Source organism: Anser brachyrhynchus (assembly GCF_964034855.1).
Source record: "Anser brachyrhynchus genome assembly, chromosome: 7".
Classification (NCBI taxonomy): domain Eukaryota; kingdom Metazoa; phylum Chordata; class Aves; order Anseriformes; family Anatidae; genus Anser; species Anser brachyrhynchus.
The window spans coordinates 16,454,687-16,473,854 of record NC_137701.1 but is presented as its reverse complement, the minus strand read 5'-3'; the positions used below and the strand labels follow the sequence as shown (position 1 = coordinate 16,473,854).

Genomic DNA, 19,168 nt, shown 5'->3' with positions numbered 1-19,168 from the left:
GCAAAGCACAGCAGATGCAGACATGCTCTTGCTTACACCCATCTGTCTGTGTGCATGACTCCTGGATGCATTACAAGAGGATCTCCATTAGCAAAATGGTGATGATTAGGAATGTGATGGTGTTTTGCTTAATGTATGACCAGAGTATTGAAGAAGGCAGAAAGAAAAACTCAGTCATTATTGATAAGAAATAAGTCATTATTAATAAGACAGGAGAAAATAAAGAACTTAAAACATCTTCCAATGTATATTTTCAGATGCTATATTCATTTATGGGACTTAAATATTTATTTATTTAAGAGGTTTGGAATCTCTTAGGGAGGGAGAACAGAAAGTTGAAAACATAAAGCTTAGGAAAAGGATGATTTTTTGATGCTTGTAATAACAATTCATGAGTGCTCTGTGGTAAGGCTGCAGACCTGATTCATCACTGTTATATTCTAGTTTAATGCTAGTGAAACTAGACTGATTTACATAGTTGGGTGTGAAACTGGAATAACAAGCTCGTGAAGCAGGCACCACCATACAATTCCTTTTTAAGATTCGTGTGATGTGAACAAATGCATTTAGATTCACATTTGATATTTGTAATGTCTCCAGTTTCTTCCAAACCAGATTACAGTATCAGAATGTATGTTTTAAAGAAATTTTGATCTGTGTATATTATGAAAGGGTTTTATTTCACATTCTTACAGCTGTGCAGTTGTAAGTGGGCCCTTGGGTACTGCCTGTGTGGTGTGCAGTGATGCAGACACTGCTTAGACCACATGCTGTTGTGTTGGTAGGAGAAGTATGATCATTCTTTTCATTTAGAAGTTGTCTTTGAGCACCGTCAGGAAGTATTTGGTCTAACTAAGATGACGGCTGTCCATACTCAGTACTAGTAATGGCTACTTCAATACTGAAGTTGGGAAATAGCTTTGTGAATATAAATGGGCTAATTTACCTGGAAAGAAAAGATAAAATGTCCAAACAAACTGATTCATCAGGCCTATGGCATTTTAGCTAATTCTGAAAGGCTGGTTACAGTCAGAAGCTCATTGGAAAAAACTTCTAGATGAACTAGAGCAATGTTGAGCCAGCTTAGTGCAGGAGATGGCATGACCAACTACCCTTGGGCTGAAATAGCATGTAAATGCTGAGTTAGTAATAAATTCCTTGCAGAGCCATTTCCCACTGGTATAAGAATATGTGATCTGGATGTAAAGAAAGCCCAGGTAAATCCAAGCCTTTTGTTTAGGTGCAGGATATGGAACAGCCAGGTGGTGGAACAGCACACAGGTCTGCTCTTCGCAGACACTGGGGTCCTTTCCCGTCCAGCCAAGCACATCGTTATGTAGCACCCCATGTCCAGCTGCCCAGCCCTTCCTAACAGCTTCAAGATTGACTCTCCCTGTGTTGCACTTCCAACAGAACAATCAATTCAACTCTCTGATGCTGTAAGCAGGAGTATATCAAAATAAATCCAGAGAAAGTCACCATCTAGGAAGAGAATTCTGCAGAACGGGAGTCTCTTTTTTTTTAGAAAAGGAAACAGTAAAATCAGTAAAATTGCCACACTATGGTTTCATCTGAAGTTTTTTTGTTGTTGCAACTTTTCACATTTATTTTTTATAACTGACTTTATTTTTTCCAAGTAGCAATTAAGGGCATGGTAGTGCAAAGTGCTGCAGCCCTGTGGGAGTTCCCTGTCCTACAAGGGGGTTGCCCATAAGCAGAAGACCACTGCCGCCTCCTTGTTCTGTCCCACATGCACATTTCTCTCTGACCCATTCCCTTTGGTTCCATCAGTTCAATCTTTCTCTGTCCCCTCAACCAGGACAACCTTGCCACTCTGTGCCAATACTTGGTGTGCAGAAGCCATCTACCGCACAGTCACCTCAGCTAGGGTGGCAGGTAGGTGCTGTCAGGGTAGCATGGGATCTTCCACAGGATACGTGCCTTAACCGCAGGTGCCTTACATGTTAAGCATCCTAATGCTTGTGTTTGTAGCAAACTCCTCTCTTTCCTGTTTTTATTAATATTTCCTATACAAATCTTGCTATTAGTGTTCCCTAAAGGAGCAGGCAGTAATTTAGATGCCGATTAGTGTGTGAAATGCAGCAGAACAGTAACGAATGTACTCTCCTGTCAGCGTTTGACTGAGGAGGGAGAAGACCCTCTAGCTACATTTACCGCAGCAGCTGCAATACTGGAGTTTAATGAGGTGCTTTTGCAATGTGAAAATTTTCAGAAACATATACTCGTGCCGGGAGGGCCTACCAGGATATTTTTTTGTAATTAAATGTAATTACATCCATACCCATAGTCAAGTTCTCATTGATAGATACAGGCAAATAGAAACCAACAAGCAAAAGTCGAACAATTAACTACATGAGGGTTTTTTGTTGTTGTTGTTTTTGTTTTTTAATGTTTGCCTTATCGTACTTTTTCCATTTCCTAGCTCCGTGGTTTAGTAAAAAGCTATGAAATTCTAGCTAATCCAGCAATGTGTGGTTAGCGTTCTGCCAAAAGCAAAGTATGAAATATTTTTTGATCTTATTTTGTCTTCTGGAAGAAAGGAAATGTAGTTTTTATAGCAGAAAAAATCACAAAGTGATATTACACCAGTCAATTTCTAAATCAGATTTCAGTGAGCTTATTTTACAAATACAAATGCAAATACAAACTGTGGTCATCAAACACCAGTGAGGCAAGCTGGTAGATTAATAATAATAATAATAAAAATCCTTATTTTACTGATGGAGAAACTGAAATGTGAAATGACAGAAAACAAAATGTTCAGAAAATTTCTGAACATTTCAGAACAATTTCAGAAAATGCCACTAAGTGGCAAGAGAATGAAGAATTATTTGAAAAATAATGCATTTCTTTTTCTGGTTCCTGAAATTGTTTGTGCCATTTGAATGCAAGTTTTTGAAACAGGTGATCTGCCCTGTTGCAAAACTAGCACACAGCAGGGCTGAGAGCAGGCTTCTGCTGCCCACTGCCTGAACACCAACCCCCTGCACCTGGAGCCAAGAGTCACCCTCCTTTTCATCTCAGGAGATGGCTAAGGGGAGCCGGAGCCAGGAAAATGAGTTTCCATTTTCTGCCTACAAAACTGTGTGTCATCATCAATCATATTCATAAGAAGTCAGCAGTTGGTTCATTTCTTTCACATTTTTCAAGAGAGAAAGCTTTGCTGACAGGTATGGTAGTGTTTCACCATGGAGACACTTCACAGAAACTCACGAAATTGGCAGAATTGTTTCATAGCTGTAGCATCATCTGATTTCTGTCTCCATAGCTTGGTGTGTCCTGCACTAAAGTCTGCATGCAAAAGGCTGTGTCCATAGCTCCGCTCATTTACTTTGCTCTTTCCAGTGGTACCATTGACACAGTGCAGGGGCAGGACTGTAAGCAGGCTCCAGACCAATGGTGGCATCATGTCCTTAAACTCTTTCTTCAGGATCATTTCACTGAGATTCAGACAATTTTTGTTTAACTTTTTAACTTACATCTATTATAGGCACGTGACTCGTGCATTATTTCCACTATCTGAGCAATTAAAGAATTATTGTAGTTATTATTTTAAGGGCAAATTTAGATACTCTGACCAGAAAAAAAAAAAAAAAGTCCAAAACCCTACCAACCACCTATGATTTTACCTGAAGCTCCACATATTTGTTTTCCCAAGGAAAATTCCAAACTCTCTACACAACACTTTCTCCAACAATTACACCAGCCTTTTACTGAGTTTCTCTTGTGTAAAAGCCAGCCTCTCTGACCTGGTCTGTTCCTCCAGTTCTTGACTGAAACCCTACAGAAGAGGCTTTTATTTGTTCTTGCCAAGAGGAAAGAAAGCAGGGTACTTAGCTGGATGAGATGAGCTGTTGCTGGATGACTCCACTGCAGAGTCCATGAGTGATATCAGAGGCCACATATTTTAAAACACATCACCTCTTGCCCTGCATGACTGCTGCAAGTGCATTAATGTTACCCAGTGGGAGAAGAGAGGCAGATGAATTTTGATCTTGAAAACGACCGTCAGGCTTCCCTCAGCATGTCCTTGCTGTTTCCGCAATGTAGATTCAGGAGAAGAGTGATGAGCTGCATTAGGCAGTTGTCATTCTGCCCATAGCCAGCTTCCGCATGCTCTGATCCTGTCTGACCTCAGATAACACCACCTTATTTCTGACCTCATGTAAGGACACCCTTGGAGTAGCTCAGCTTATTCTGTCAGCTTGGTTGGGTGGCTGTGCTAATAAATGTTCAAAAGAGCTAAGCTAACATGAGCATGTGGGAGACAAATCCCCACTTTCCAGTATCTTGGGTACATACCAATCTGTTCTCAGTTCTCATCTGATTTCTAACACACCACTTGAAAACAAAAACGTAAAAGCTGTCAAGAAATGACTCGAGTATTAGATTGTAGTTAGCTAATTAGGGCAGCTGAGAATAAGTCAAACTGGAAAAATGCCATATATTCATATCTGGAGTATAACAGAGCAGTATTGTGTTCTGTGAGCAATGTTATGGTCTGTGAGAAGAAAATGGAGCATCATTAAACAGTCTCCCTGGCCCCAGAAAGAGAACCTGTAGGGAGAATTTATCTAAACAAGAGTTTAATTTCATATAAGACAGAAGTATACCTGATCAATTGAATTCTCCATGTGTAATTGCCTAGTTATAAACAAGACAAGGAAATTACTTGTTCTGTATAAATATGTGGTGGTTTTTTGTGAGTAGAAGTGTGCACAGTAGTCAATGGGAACTGAAGGACACTGAGAAACAAGGGATTTCATTCTCCCTTGTGAATCATGTCTGTTTAGTTTCAGATCATTTCCTCACCTCTCTCAAGAGGAATTTATGTTCAAAGAGTTTAGTAAAGAAATTCAGTTTCTAATTGTCAATGGATTTGACAGGGGTGTAAGGGTGGGAAATGTCTTGTTTGATTCCTGTTACATGGATACGTCTCAGTTACAGCAGCTGACAGATCATGTTCTTTCTTACCTTGTACTATCCATTCTCGTCACAAATTTTGCTGTCTCTGAGATCTCTTCTCATGCCAGAACTAACCTGTTGTAGTGACAGCATCAGTGTGGACCTGTGTGTCTCTGGTGGACACGCTCTTATTAAGAACATGCTTTCATGACATTATTTAAACTGCTTTCAAAGCAATATAATTTAGACTGGAAAAACACTATTTCTATCCAAGGAAGAGTGTTCACACAAGTATAATTGCAACCCTTCAGTTAGACCAGTATAGCTCAAACTATTTCCCTGGACAGGGAGCTCTTGGTCGAGCTCCAGTGCACACTGCCCTCCTGCTCTGCTCTCTGTCATCTCTAAATTTCTCCTCTAGCTTCTGCTACAACCCACTGCCCATGTCTCTCATCACTACCTCAGCTGCACACACAGAAGAAGCACTGCCCTCTTCTTGCTCTATCTCCCTTGCTTTACATCTTTTCCTTCTCTCCTATGTGCAGAATTTTTGTGTATTTTCTATTCCCTGCCTTGGTCTATGGCATACAGTGATCTCAGCTTCCCTTGTTCCTGTTTCTTGTCACCTCTCCTTAAAGATCTATGCTCTCCATTGACACTTTTTTTATCAAAATAAGCATGCAATGCTCTTTCTGTCCTCAAAATGAATGTCTACCAAGATGTACCATTGACCAAAACATACCTCCAACCATCTCTGTCTTTCCTTTTATCTCACAACTCATGTAAAACACTTCACACTTTCTGCTTCAGGTTTGTCTCCTTTGGTCCTTCAGGTTCATTTCTGATATCTCTTTATTGGATTTGAAAAACTGTTTGTTTTTGTGTTTTTGTAAGCTGTTCTTGAATTTCCACAGTGTTTGATGCTGTTTATTGGCATTCCTTGCCCTGCGGATATAAATGATTTGTAACTCCATACAGGACCAGTTCTTGTTCACAAAATTACCCTCTTATAAAGGCTGCTGGATGAAAGGAAAGGCTGGAAACTTTCCAGTTCTGGTAGGTTTAATGTCACCCCACTAAGAGGAACACTAAACGTGCAAGTCCAAAGGGTTCGAGAAATGCAAATCCTTAGAAACAAGACCTGAAATATGACAAAGCTGCTGACAGCAGCTTTCCTTCCTTGTGCAAGTCTCAGCCTGAGTTTACCAAAAATACTTTGAATTTGGACAAGCTTAGAGTTTCAAGAAGGAACGGGACATGACTTACTTTTCATTGTTCCTTGCTCTAAGTTCCTGATTTATTCAATTTTCAGCCTTTGAACTAAACCCAGGATTCTGAGCTTAAAAAAAAAAAAAAGAAAAGAAAAGAAAAGAAAAGAAAAGAAAAGAAAAGAAAAGAAAAGAAAAGAAAAGAAAAGAAAAGAAAAGAAAAGAAAAGAAAAGAAAAGAAAAGAAAAGAAAAGAAAAGAAAAGAAAAGAAAAGAAAAGAAAAGAAAAGAAAAGAAAAGAAAAGAAAAGAAAAGAAAAGAAAAGAAAAGAAAAGAAAAGAAAAGAAATCTAATGTTGAGTCATTGAAGTCTGTGTCTCTCTGTTATACTATCAATATGAAAGATTATGAACACTTAAATAATCACTCATTTAGCCAGCCTATCTTCGTGCTCCAAAGAGCTTTAAGAGGATACTAGGTACTGCAATAGTTATTTACAGGTAGGGAAGTCAAGGAAGAAATTAGTCATCTACCCAAGGTCATGCAAATGTCAATGGCAGGAACTGGCCTCCTGATTGTCTTGTCTAATTCCGTATCTTTGGGACCACACTGGAGTAATCAGCTCTGTTTTGAACCACATATTTTATCCTGGAGTGTAAGTCATTTGGATGTCTCTAATATAATGGTAAATCCATACTTTGAGTAAACCCACTAAGTCAATTAATATTTGCAAGATGCATGGACATGAGGGTAAAGAGCACAACAGGAAATGCAGACAGTCTGCCTGGACTGGCTCTCCTCACACACAGCACACCGCAAGCAGCAGACACATAGAGACTAAGCTGGATGAAGTGATGTTACACAGACCTAGTTCTTCTTTCAGATCTGCTACACCTCAGTAGAAACTGCACAGTGGTATCTGCACGTGGAAAAAATTGTAAGGCGTGGTGGCACAATTAGGCATTGATGTCTGTTTTTAAGAGACACTTAAATTTTAGAGCTCCAAACTACTGTGCATCAAAGATCCCATATGATCTTTGTCAAATATTTGGGAAATCATCATCAGAAGACACACTTTTTGACCATTAACCACATCAAGACAACACTAGAAAAATAATTTAATCTGATGCACAAACTGATTTAGTGCTATGGTTAGGAAGATCCTTGGCTCCTCTGCTTCATCCAATTTCATTTAGTTGTTCAGCTAGATGTTCAGAGGTGCTTTTTTCATTAGAAATCTCTAGCATTCACTGTTTCTTCCATGCCTATGCTCAAGAGCAAACTAAGGCAACAAAAGCAAGCAGTACCAGGAAATATTTCACAGCCATTTCCAACACTACACCAGTGTTTTTTTAAGATGAAAGACTAGACTTAGTTACGCTTTGGTTTGCTGGTTTTGCATGTTACTGTTAGGTGCTCTTGAGTGTCATTGCTAGTGTATTAACAGCTGAATGGAGGTGGAGTTCTTGTTGAGGATTACTGCAACCTACCAGGCGTTGGTAAGCCTGCTTTTCTGGAGAAATGGGAGAGTGCAGGGCCTGGGCAGAGCAGCCCTGGGTCCCCACAGCCACTCAAGCATGGAGCCCTGCTGCCAGCCCAGCCAAAGGGCCGGGTGCTGACCACACACCACCACTTGTCAGTTCACAGTCAAAACACGTGAGTGAAGGGCTTTAGACACAGTACTCATGTCTAAACGCTAATCGGGGCCTCTGGATTTCTGAGGCACACAAACGAGCTGTAAATCAAAAGGGAAATTTCTTATTTACAATGGTGCTGTAGGGTGCAGTGCAGAGCTGCAATACTTTGCACTGAGAAAGTCTTTTGTACTAACTTTTCTCTTTTCCTATCTTTTCCTCTTCTAGAAAAAGATGAGAAGAGAACAAACATCTCACAGGCAGAAGTAAGTGAAATATATATATATATTTTCTTACAATGCATTTACAGATAAAATAGACCAACTGTTAAAATCCCTTTGCGGCCTACTGGTCCATCCCAGCTGATGTCTTTCTTTGCGCAGTCACCCCACCTCCAACAGCACAGAAGGTCCCCTAGAGCAGGGAGCTGGCCAAGGCACATTTCCCCTCCACCCCGCCGCCCTGCCCGCTCAAAACAAAACTGACCTGGCCCAAGGTGGCCCTGCCAGCTCGTCCCAGCCAGCACTGGCTGTGGGGCTGCAAAACCACTGCAAACTCGCCCCTTGCTGTTGCTTGCCAAGCCCATGGCTGGCACAGGATTGGTGCTGTCTGCAGGACAGCTGAAAGCTGGCTCCTCCGCTCTCATTTTCTGATCTCCCCTTGCACAGCTCCTGCAGTTCCTCAACCACTTTCTCCTCCCCTGATTGCCCAGAGAAGCTGGCAAAGCTCTAAATAGCAGCAGGAGGTATTGATTGTTTTAGATTTGGACTCTAACACAGACTCACAGTGATTCACTGGGGTGAGGATCAACAACCTATCCCACAGTGTTTATAAATAGCTTGCTTTTTCAAAAGAAGACAATTTTTTATTTATAAATGTTATCACTCCATCCACTGTGATAAGGTAATATGATTGGCTGTATTCATGTGGAAGTGTTTTTCTTAAGAGCTGTCTCAAATGTTCCTTGAAGAGATAGATCTGAATAGCACTGGAATATATTTCAGTCAGTTTTTGCTAACTGTACATTGCTCTAATTACACTTGTGTTACTCTGTATGTAATTTTACTGTTATTTTAGAACAACTCATTTTCGTATGTGGGTGTGATTTTTGGGGTCAATAAAGTTTAACTGTGTCTAAAGATACCACTTAAGCAGGCCTAGCTAAAGGCAGAGTGGTTGATGAAATTATTTGGGGAGTAATATAACACACTGAAAAAGTGCAGAGGGAAGGATCTTCCATTTACTTATGTAAAAATGTATGTATTAAGAATTTCAGTATTACCTTATCTATACACAGAAGCATTCTTTATACCCTGTTTAGTTGGAATATTGATTAAAGTAAATCTTGCATTATTTTAATATCTAAATTATTTATTTACCTTATGAGAGTCAGCTACATAGACTGTTAAAAACACAGGCTGCCTTAATTTTATGCTTAACAATATATTTTTGCAGTGAATTTTCAGTAATATTGGGTCTGTTTTGCCTGGGAGCTATAAAAGTTGCCAGGAACTGGCATCAGGTTTGCAGAGTATCATTTTCATAGAAACTTCTCGGAGTGACGTATGCACCCTCTAAACTCGGGGCAATGCAGAGCATTGCAGGATATTACAAATTGCCCATCACTGCTTGCATGTACTCAGGTGTTGTTTCAGTCCCACCCTACTGTGGCCATAAGGGTGTACCACTTAACACTGGCAAGCACCCAGGGTGATTTCAAATATGAAACAAGAATTTGCATTTGTAGCAACCCTCCTTAAAACATTTTTCACATAACAAGAGGGAAAAGTTGCGTGGCAAGACTCTGAGTTGCCAAGCATGGAAGGCTCTCTCCGCCTCGGTCTCTCACCGTCTCTCTCTCTCTTTTAAATCCCCAGTCCCAGAGCGCCTCGCCAAAGCAAAGGAAGCAGAGCGTGTACACCCCGCCTGCCCTCAAAGGTACTGTCCAGGTACTGTCCCTGCCCCTGGCAGCACACTCCCCCCCCATTACACGCGGCAGCTTCGTCCTCTCCCGCGTGTAGGGGACACCCAGGGATGAGCCATGGCCCCGTGTGCCCATGAGTAGCACAGCACAGGGCACTGAGAAGTTGGAACTTACCTCCCTTGAACACAGGATCAACACAGGAAGCGTGAAGCCTTACTTGTCATGAGAAATCTCAGCAAATGTTTAGAGGGCTTATGAGCTTTTAAGGAACTAACATAAAAGCAGCAGAGTATTAGCTGCAGTCAGGCAGCTCTATCTAGGCCTTTTTTCTCCAATGACTGAACAGAGTTGGACTTGCGAATGCTTGCAGGTAGGTGAGATCTATGGCAATTTATCAGCTCTACAGACCAGCACGTTTCAGTATAGGACCATTTCCAGACTGCAGACCAAAGCCAGTCCTGCCAGGTGTCTCTGGATATGTTATGACTATTCTCTATTTCCATTCCTTCTGCTCAGCACAATAGAATATCTGATTTGTAGAGTGAACCCTGTGGTTAGGTAACTTACTGTAACAGCCAGTTCTACAGATCTCTTTCTGTAGCTTCAGTTCTCCAGCACTCAGCAACTGTGAAAACATCACCCAAGTGCTGCACAAGACTTGCTATCTGTTTTTCAATATGGGCTGGTTTGTTTATTGGATATTATAAATAATTTTATTATAGTCAATTGTAATAACTTATGGAAGGAAGAAGCTTTGCATGAGTAGCAATAACACCAGTTGATCTCACTGCTGTATTATTTTGCTCCATGAGCCTAAACTAAATAATGTGTAAATTAAGTGCTCTGTAATATAGGTCCTCATAGCTCCTCTCAAGGACTGCAGCCTACTCAGTCTTACCCCTGTTGAGGTCTGGGGAATTGCCTGGCATAGTTTGCTCCTCCATCAACTTTATTCCCAGGGAACAGTTTTCTAGTAGGAAAGACAGTTCACAACTGATCTGAAATATCTTGTACACAGAAGAAAGCAAAGAACAAAACGCCTCTCTTGTGCACCTTAACACCCTAAACTGCACGGTACAGCTAGACAAACAGGTGGACAGCTGAAAGTTGGTAATCCTACTTGTAAGCAGCTTGGATTGCTCCAAATTTAACATACTAAACTGTCATAAATACTATCCTTCTTATTTAAAAAAAAGTATTGGAGTAGAAAATTCATTATTCCTTCCTCTTCATTGCTATGAAAACATGAATGTTATTTTGTTTAGACTAAGAGATTAGTAGGAAAACATAGCAATCCAAAATACACAATGCTGTGAAAGCATTACTGTGAAATGCAGAATTTTGTAAAAATTCTGTAATGATTTAAGGAAGTCTACTTTTATAGCAGTTTGCAATACTCAGCAATATTTTCAGAATAGTAGACTTCATGATTTCACACTATTCACTCAGCTTTGAGTATGTTTTCCCGGTATGCTGTTTCTCCCTCAGTGTACTCACAGGGTAGTCTTCAATATACAGTAAAGAATGAGATTCTGGATGACGAATCTCTCTCAATACTGTATCAGGGCTATAGTACTTGTTATATGGAATATACAAATACATGAAAATATATGAAATAAATATATGAAAATGCAGTACTGGTGATGATCTATGTGTGATAGTAAGTATATGGAGATCAGCTTCTTAGTTAAACCTGGGCGTATTTTCCTGCTCTGCCATCGCAGTCACCTAAACTGAAACACAGTGCTCTTATTTGTCTAACATTGCCCCCAAATACTTTGGTTCCATCCTTACAATGGTTTGGTCTGTCTTGAGGTGGGCCTGTAGTTGCTGTAGCGAGCTGTAACAAATCCATGTGTCTGCAGAGACAGTGTCAGGTTAGGGTGCAAGCAACAGGCAGGTTCTTATCACTATATATGTGCGTGTACTTTGGCTTCTGCTTTTATTTTCCTAAACAAAATTGCACCAGAGTCCCTGCAGACGTAGCAAATAGCTGACTCATCTCAGAGCATTGTTCTTTTTACTGGAATACAGTGTGCTGGAAAAATCAATGTAAGAGCTATTGATTTAGGTGGTAATCTGGAGAGCAAATCAGACAGCAAACCAGATAACAGCTCAGTTCCTGCTAGTATTGTATTACTATGCCTAATGGATGGCAAAGAGAATTTTCATTTTGCTTTCAAAATTATTTCTTTTGCTAATTCTGCTACAGCAGTGTTTGTTAGTTCTGTACTCTTACACTGTATGTAATGTTAGCAAAAGTCAGAATCTGAAGACCAAATTCATAATATTTTCAGTATGTTATGATTTACCTCTTCTCATGTTGTTTTCCAGGTATATCAAAACCTTTTACCTGAGGATAGTAATAATAACTAATGAAATACTGAACATTAGGAAGGCTGAAACTGCTTCTCTATTTCATGTCAGCTCTAATGTCATAAGCTAAACTTTCAATTTTACTAAGCTTACGCCGTTCCACATCAGTGTTAGGTTTGTCTCATGCTTGAGAATCTAGTTAATTTTTCTATTGTCCTCTGAGTTCATCACCTCTGTTTTGTCTGTGTCCCTCCTTTCTTCCCTTACTCTTGGGTGTTTATGTCTGAACTTCAGATTCTCTCTTCCCCAACTTCCAATGTGCTATTGCGTTAAGCTTGAATCCCCATCACTTTCTCCTTCCCATTTTAAGATCTTCTTCATGTGCAGAAGTTATCTCGTACCTCCCTATGAAAAACACCATAAAAACAACCAGGGGAACGTGTCTCAATTAGAAGTCACCAGTTCTACACGGAGCAATATTTTTCAGTCAATTCTCATTGCTCAAGGCTTCTTACTCCTACTTACTGACCTGCTTCTCATTCTGTATGAAAAAATAAAGAAGAATCCTTTAGGCCTTTTCCTCTGTATCAAAGCAGATGTCCAGCTGTTTTAGCAAAAATATCCATTCATCCATGAATGGCATCCTTAAAGTTATCTTCATTATTCTGGTTGGGGAGCCAGAGGAGCCCTTGGAAGGTGTGCTGTGTTCTCACCATTTCCCCACACACCCACACATGCACTCTCTGGAGAAGTTTGAAACGGGATAATAACCCTCTAAAGTAGAGAGGAGCAGCTCAGACTGCACTTATCCCTGGTAATGGTACTTCCTTGGCATCTCATTACCACATGAAAATTAAAAGAGCACATTTGAGTCTTGGAGCTACATCTGCAGCTTCCCATCGAAGGCATACTTTGTACCAAGGCAGTTTTCCTTTTGCCTAGATAATCACACTTTGTTTGGTATATCAGCTCATCCTTGAAAGGAAACACAGACTGGAGTGACAGGAAACCAGGTTTACAAAGACAAACACAAGACAGTCTGAGCTGTTCCCAAACCTGCATTGCTCCCCAGAGCTCACAAGTCTCCACATTATCTACCAGCCTTTGCTATTAATACTACCAGCTATTTAAATATCATCAAGGTCTTCCCTCGAGAAGGAAGTGCTCATTCCCGAGTGGTTTGAGGATTTCATTAACAGTGAGCCCACTGGTGTGGGTGTGCTAGAGGTCAGGGAAATAGGAAACCTTCCCTCATCTGAGTTCACCCTGCAGGAGGCTGGTGGGCTCATCATCAAGACCCTACTAATTTCAGTGGGCTTTACAGAAAACTCTTGCTGCTTTCTGTGTTCATTGGACCACTTTTACAATTAGCTGCCATCAGATCATAATTAAAGTCCTACCCCACCAAGGTGAAAGGTACCTTTGATTCTGTTTTTCCCCTACTCCTTGGGAGAATTCATCTTTTAAATTCCCCTCTTAATGTGTTTTTCTTTGCAGACAAGCAAAGACTTTTTCTTCAGCTAGGTCCTAACTACAGCATTTGAAATGGGATTAAGTCTGAGTTGTTATAAATCTAAGGAACATCCAACAACATAAATTTGGCTTGGCTCATTAAAACAACCAGGACTCACTCACTGGCTCTTCCCAAAGTGTTGAGACCCAGGGATTTGATACATGCATAATTCTAGTATTTACAATGATGGTTGATATTAAATGAGCTCTTTCTAGTCTCTGCCATGAATTTCAGATGCTGGGCTTGTTTAGTGCCGCCTTGTTCTTCTCTCCGAAGGAAACAACGTGCAGAATAAATGATTAAAATCATGATGTCCCTCCTGAAATATGTAATTTATTAGAAGCAATTAGTACAGTATGTGGCCCTCATCCAAATTTGTAACCCCTTAGGCCAGCTTCACAATGTCTGATGCATCTCATTACTTTGTGACTGAAGGTTAACAAGGAACATGGATAGAGTCTGGAGACATAAAGGATTGTTGTTAGTGTGGCAAGCACCAAGTTCACAGCCCACGAGAATCATCACAGAACAAAAATCTCAGGCTAAATTTACTTCAAGTGGCAGAGGAATTAAGTTTGTGCAGTGACTACAGAAACCTATATGATTTTATGGGCTGCTTTCTTATATGGCAAACTCCAAAGGGCTTCTACCATTAACTAAATACATCAGGGCAAAACAAAGAAATATCATACTATACAAAAAAAGAAAAATACTGTGTCTCTGTGTGATTTGTGCTTCACACACAGTCTTAAATTAATTTTTTATGAAATTTATGTTAGCCACAATCTTATACACATCTTGCACTGCTTTCTGTACATCAGGCTAGGTTTGTCAAAATTCGCAGACTAAGCTGGTGCTGTTCATATGCTTTTCTTATGGGGGTAAATCACTTTGGCTCAGGGCATTACATTTTTCCAATCTCTACAATGATGAGAAATTACCTACCCTTTTTTAATGCGACTGTGCTGCACATGAGCCATGAAGTCAGAACAAAAGAAGGAGCTGGTTTTCAACTATCCCATCAGTTCTGAACTCATATTCCAGACCTCTTTGCTTTTCCAGCAGGCTAAGGGACTGAGATGAATTCTGGGCGGATGTCTGGGACTGCTCCACAATGCAGGCACAGTCCAGTACGTGAAGCAATCACCAGGGATGGAGCTAAGTACTTCTCAGATCCCTTAGCAGAGCTGCAGTGGTGCATTCTTCAGTTCCTCCTTTTTAGGCATAAGATCCATCTCAATAGTTGTTTCTTGGGTAACAAAAATGGTCAAAGCTGTACCTTATTATTACCTCTTGTTTGTTAATGTGTTGTAATGTAATGTGACACAGCACTTTGCTGTGTGCATTTTGCTTCACAGGTAGAAGGCACGCATCTGCCAGGACTTCCCAAAGCACTGGGAAAAGAAAATCTATTCTGCAGTCTTGTATGATTATATTTTTTTTTCTTTCGCATAACCAGGTCACAAAAGAAAGCTGCAGCTTTGGTTTCAAAAGTAGTTCTTTTCTTTTATATACCATTCTTACCCACATTTTAGTCAGAAAGCACCTTGAAACTGCCACACCACTTATTATAGCATGGCCTTGGACAAATTTCCTGGCTCTGTTCCATCTGATGTATCAGATCTAGTTACAGAGATTGTATTTGTGAAATTCCTGTACATACACTGCTGTAAGAAAGAGACAGGATATGCTTCTGTGCTGTCCTTTCTCAGGATGGTATCTTCCAGTGCTTTGTCTATTTTCCTCATTCTATCTACTCCCCTCTCTCCTTTCTGAGACTCGTAGTATGGTAACAGTATATACAATTTTTTAAAAAAAAAAAAAAAGAGAGAGAGAGAGATAAATTATCTCTGAATCTCTAAGCTGGTGAATGGGGTGCATTAAATTGCTGCCACCTCAAGTTCAATTGGCTACCACTGTTCTGCTACTGCCCTAAAAGTTGGCAGATGCTGCCATAGTCTGTGTTTAATTTCTTACTGCTGGCAGCTTTGAGTACGTTTCATTTCACACAGCTGGCAACTTCTGCCTCAAAATGGCTCTGGCCCTGGCTGCAGTAAATACCACATTACCTTTAGAGAGGCTGAGATGTTCAGTGGAGATTAAGCTTGACATCTGCTGTACATCAAAAAGGGGGCATTTGTGCTATAACTTGTCATCTGCCACCAGTACCTGGTGTGTGAAAAACAAAAGGTTGTGCGGAGCACTAACATCAGTCCCCTAATCACCATGTGTGGTCTACGGGCCTGATCCAACCCAGACCAAAGTCTGGGGGAATATTTCCACTGACTTCATTCAGTTTAGCATGAAGTCCTCATATCTGATATTTCATTCTAATCTTCACACAATGAATGTTAAACCTGCCTCTTTCTAAGGGTAGACCCTCTTACGACAGAAAAAATGACTTTGCTTTTATGATAGAAGGGTTAGCTTACAAATGTTTGTGATACAGCATTTATGTATGGCTTGAAAGTAGTGTTATTGAGTATTGTTATACCAAATATAGAGCAGTGTAAACATCATAGTATTATTAATTGCTCCTAAGCAGTAACAGAAGACATTAAAAAGTCAACCTTTTAAGCAATAACGACATAAAATATTACAGAAAGAGAATGTGGGAGGCTTAGTACTTATTTTCAAATGTAAAGTAGAAAGCTCAGGATGGGCAACGTGTTATTCTGGTTACTTTATATCATAAGACATATTTATAGTGAAATTCCAAAGATTTTGGCAGTGCTGTGCTCTGAATTGAAACAGCTTTTGAAGAAAAGATAATATTTCTATACGAGATGTTAGGTTCTTGTGAAGCCAGTCATCTGGAAGGGCATTAAATTTTATTTCCTGACTGTAGCCGTATTTCTGGGTTGGAGGTTAACAACCAAGCCCCACGGCAGACTCTGACTCCAGTGAGCCCTGCTGGAATAAATAACTGCCCCTTTGCACTGAAAATCCCAAGCTTGATCCTGAGAAAGCTGACCAAGCGAACCACTGGGGCTCCTGTGGTGCTTGACATCTCCTCAGCTCCCGGAGAGGAGCTGCGGGCAGGGTACCCAGGGTGTTAGTCAGGTCCTTGCCCCTCCTCAGTTCTGTGCCATCAGCCAGCCACACAGGGGACAGCAGGTCCCTCCTCCGGCACCACCAGTGGGGCTGGCACAGGGGGCACAGGGCAGCTGGTCAGGTTGTACTGGGGTCTGCTGGGGGTGGAGGTGGGTCAACAGGATCACAGGTATATGCAGGGGTACCTCCCTAAAGAGGATTTTTGCAAAAACCCTCCACAGTATGAGACTCACCTCCTCTTTAATTTACTCGTATATGAAAATGTATCTAACTGCACACCTCTGCAGTCCCTCCATGTCTGTTGATATCTCCTCTTCACCTAGTCACATTTCCTTTACAAACATCTCAACCCTGAAAAGGCAAAGCTGTCAAAAGACAGCATGCAAAGCTACAAGCAAGCCCAAGGTTCACAGTGAACTTTGTGTAGTGTGAGTGGCACCACCGTGCACTGAGCACATCTGTGGTGGCTTGTACAGCACAATCCTCCCACAAAAACAGAAGACTTGCTTCTGATTCTTGGGGGCCACCTGCATGGTGGTGGGGATGTTGTCTGAGTTTTATGACTTTTTTTTTTTTCTTTTGAAGTGTACGACTAGTAGTCTGAATTTATTGAAAATCAAATTTTTTTCTAAAGATGGCCATGTGGTTCTCCTCCTCTCCGTAATTTCTCCCTTCCCTCACCCCTTGGGATGCGACATTGCCCAGTTTAGCAGGAACAGAGAGTTCCAAAAACCCTCCACCAGAGCTTTGGCATGGAGACAAGAACATGAGCAGACTGAAGATTTCAACCACATCCTTTTAGGCCCACAGCTAGGACTGAAAACTCACATGAATTATGTGTGTGAATGTGACCAGAAAAACACAGGAAATACTGCAGCAAGCATATGGATCTGAAAAGGGATTCATTTTCCTGTGAGCTGCCTGGGCCAGAAGGAAGTTGTTTTAAGAGCTCTCATTAGGTTTAGCTGCTAATTTTTCCTGAAACAGGATTTTTCAGGTTTTTCAGCTTTCACTCAACCTGTGAACCAATGTTATTTTATAGCCAGAAGAGACTGTCAGCAGGCTCTGAGCAAACTACAGAGTAATTACTTTTAAGAACACATTTAATAAGACTTGTGGGATTGAATGACCACTACAAAAAATATACTTAAAATGTTTGCCATGATCCTCCCAGCCCATGGTGCCCCCCTTTTGTATATGTTGTGCGCACAGCAAGAAGTCTAGGGGACCATGTGCCAGGCAAACCCTGAAAATGGTGTGGGTTCATGGGCTGCTCACGGTGATGGCTCACCTTTCCAGGCGGCACAGGAGGCACCAGACTTGTAGCTGTGCCTGGAGAGAGCAAGCAGAGGACACAGGGAGTCCAAGCACCCCTACCCAGCCCAACCTGGGGCAGGACACAGCGGCAGGATGAGACCAGATGGATGTGGAGGAGCAGGGCCAGTGAAAACACGGTGCCTACAAGCTGCCCTTCCCCTGCACAGGCAAAGGTGGGCAGCACACTAATACTTTTCTCTCAGGAACGAGGAGAAAGGATGGAAATTCAGCATTCTCTTCAGTAGCCTTGCAATCCCCGAAAGAGCTGAATTACTAAGAAACAGGCACTGGGATTTTTGGCATTAAAGCTCCCCCTGGTGACAGGCAGGTGTATTTCCTTATCAGTAGTTCTGGTGAATTGCTGATTTATTTATTTATTTATTTATTTTTCCTGAAAGAAGCCTGTTAAAATTTGGAGGAAATCGGCAAGGAAGGTTATAAGAGAAGGAGCTGAATTATATTAAAGTCTCTCTGCGATATGCATTTTTCAACTAAAATCTGATAGCTTGTTACTGCATTTCACCTGCAGGTCACCAAATTTCCCCAAATCCCGAAGTGCTCAGAGCTTAACCTTTGCTTCAAGCTCTCTCTTGGCAAGATCAAAAGCAAGAATAGTGTTAAAAGTCATTTTTACAGAATCCATTACTCTGAAATGAATGTGTCTAAGCCTTCAGAGATGTGTTTACCTTTTCTGTACTTTGTCCGTATTTTCCACAATGAAACTGAGTAAACTGATATTCTGTCACCTAGATTATTGTTTGCACTTTCCAGAAAAATTGAGAGCAACACTCATTTTCAGCCTCTGACTATTGAGTGCCAGATAGTGTGCTTCCAGGATGTAATTACATTCTAGTTGCACTAGATGTTGGCTCTGGGGTATTTTGATGCCTTAGGCAAACCAGGAGATGTAGGTTTCTCACAAGATCAAGTCACTCGCACAATAAGGAGCCACTAAAGATTTTGCCCCTGATGTTCTGCTGCCCATGGCAACTGCAAAGTGAGACCAGTTGTATCGATGGTAATGCGAATCACTTGTGGTGACTGCATTCCATGTTGAATAGCTGATTTCTTAATACTTATTTTGAATTTGCCAGCAATCCAAAAAAAAAAAAAAAAACACCACAACTTTACAAGAATTTGGTAAACTTTCAGTTGTCAGTAGGCTTAGTGAATTAAAGTGAAAAAGTGTCAAATTTAGAATATGACTAAAGGTGTCAAAAGAAAACTTTCACTGTTTCATCTTCTTTCTCCTCTCCCCAAAGGTCAGTACAGAGACAT

At 40.9% G+C, this 19,168-nt stretch overlaps 1 protein-coding gene across 3 annotated transcripts in view; it reads left to right on the top strand.

Moving 5' to 3' along the window:
- PPP1R1C (protein phosphatase 1 regulatory inhibitor subunit 1C) overlaps positions 1 to 19,168 on the top strand; it is a 52,475-nt gene that overhangs the window by 20,681 nt on the left and 12,626 nt on the right. For 2 of the 3 annotated variants that reach the window (XM_080600528.1, XM_080600530.1), the window contains exons 3-4: positions 7,995 to 8,032; positions 9,644 to 9,704. In XM_080600528.1, coding sequence (XP_080456654.1) covers positions 7,995 to 8,032; positions 9,644 to 9,704 — 99 coding nt within the window. Of the gene's footprint in view, positions 1 to 7,994; positions 8,033 to 9,643; positions 9,716 to 19,168 lie in introns of all 3 variants that reach the window. The other variant, XM_080600529.1, reaches the window with a different exon arrangement.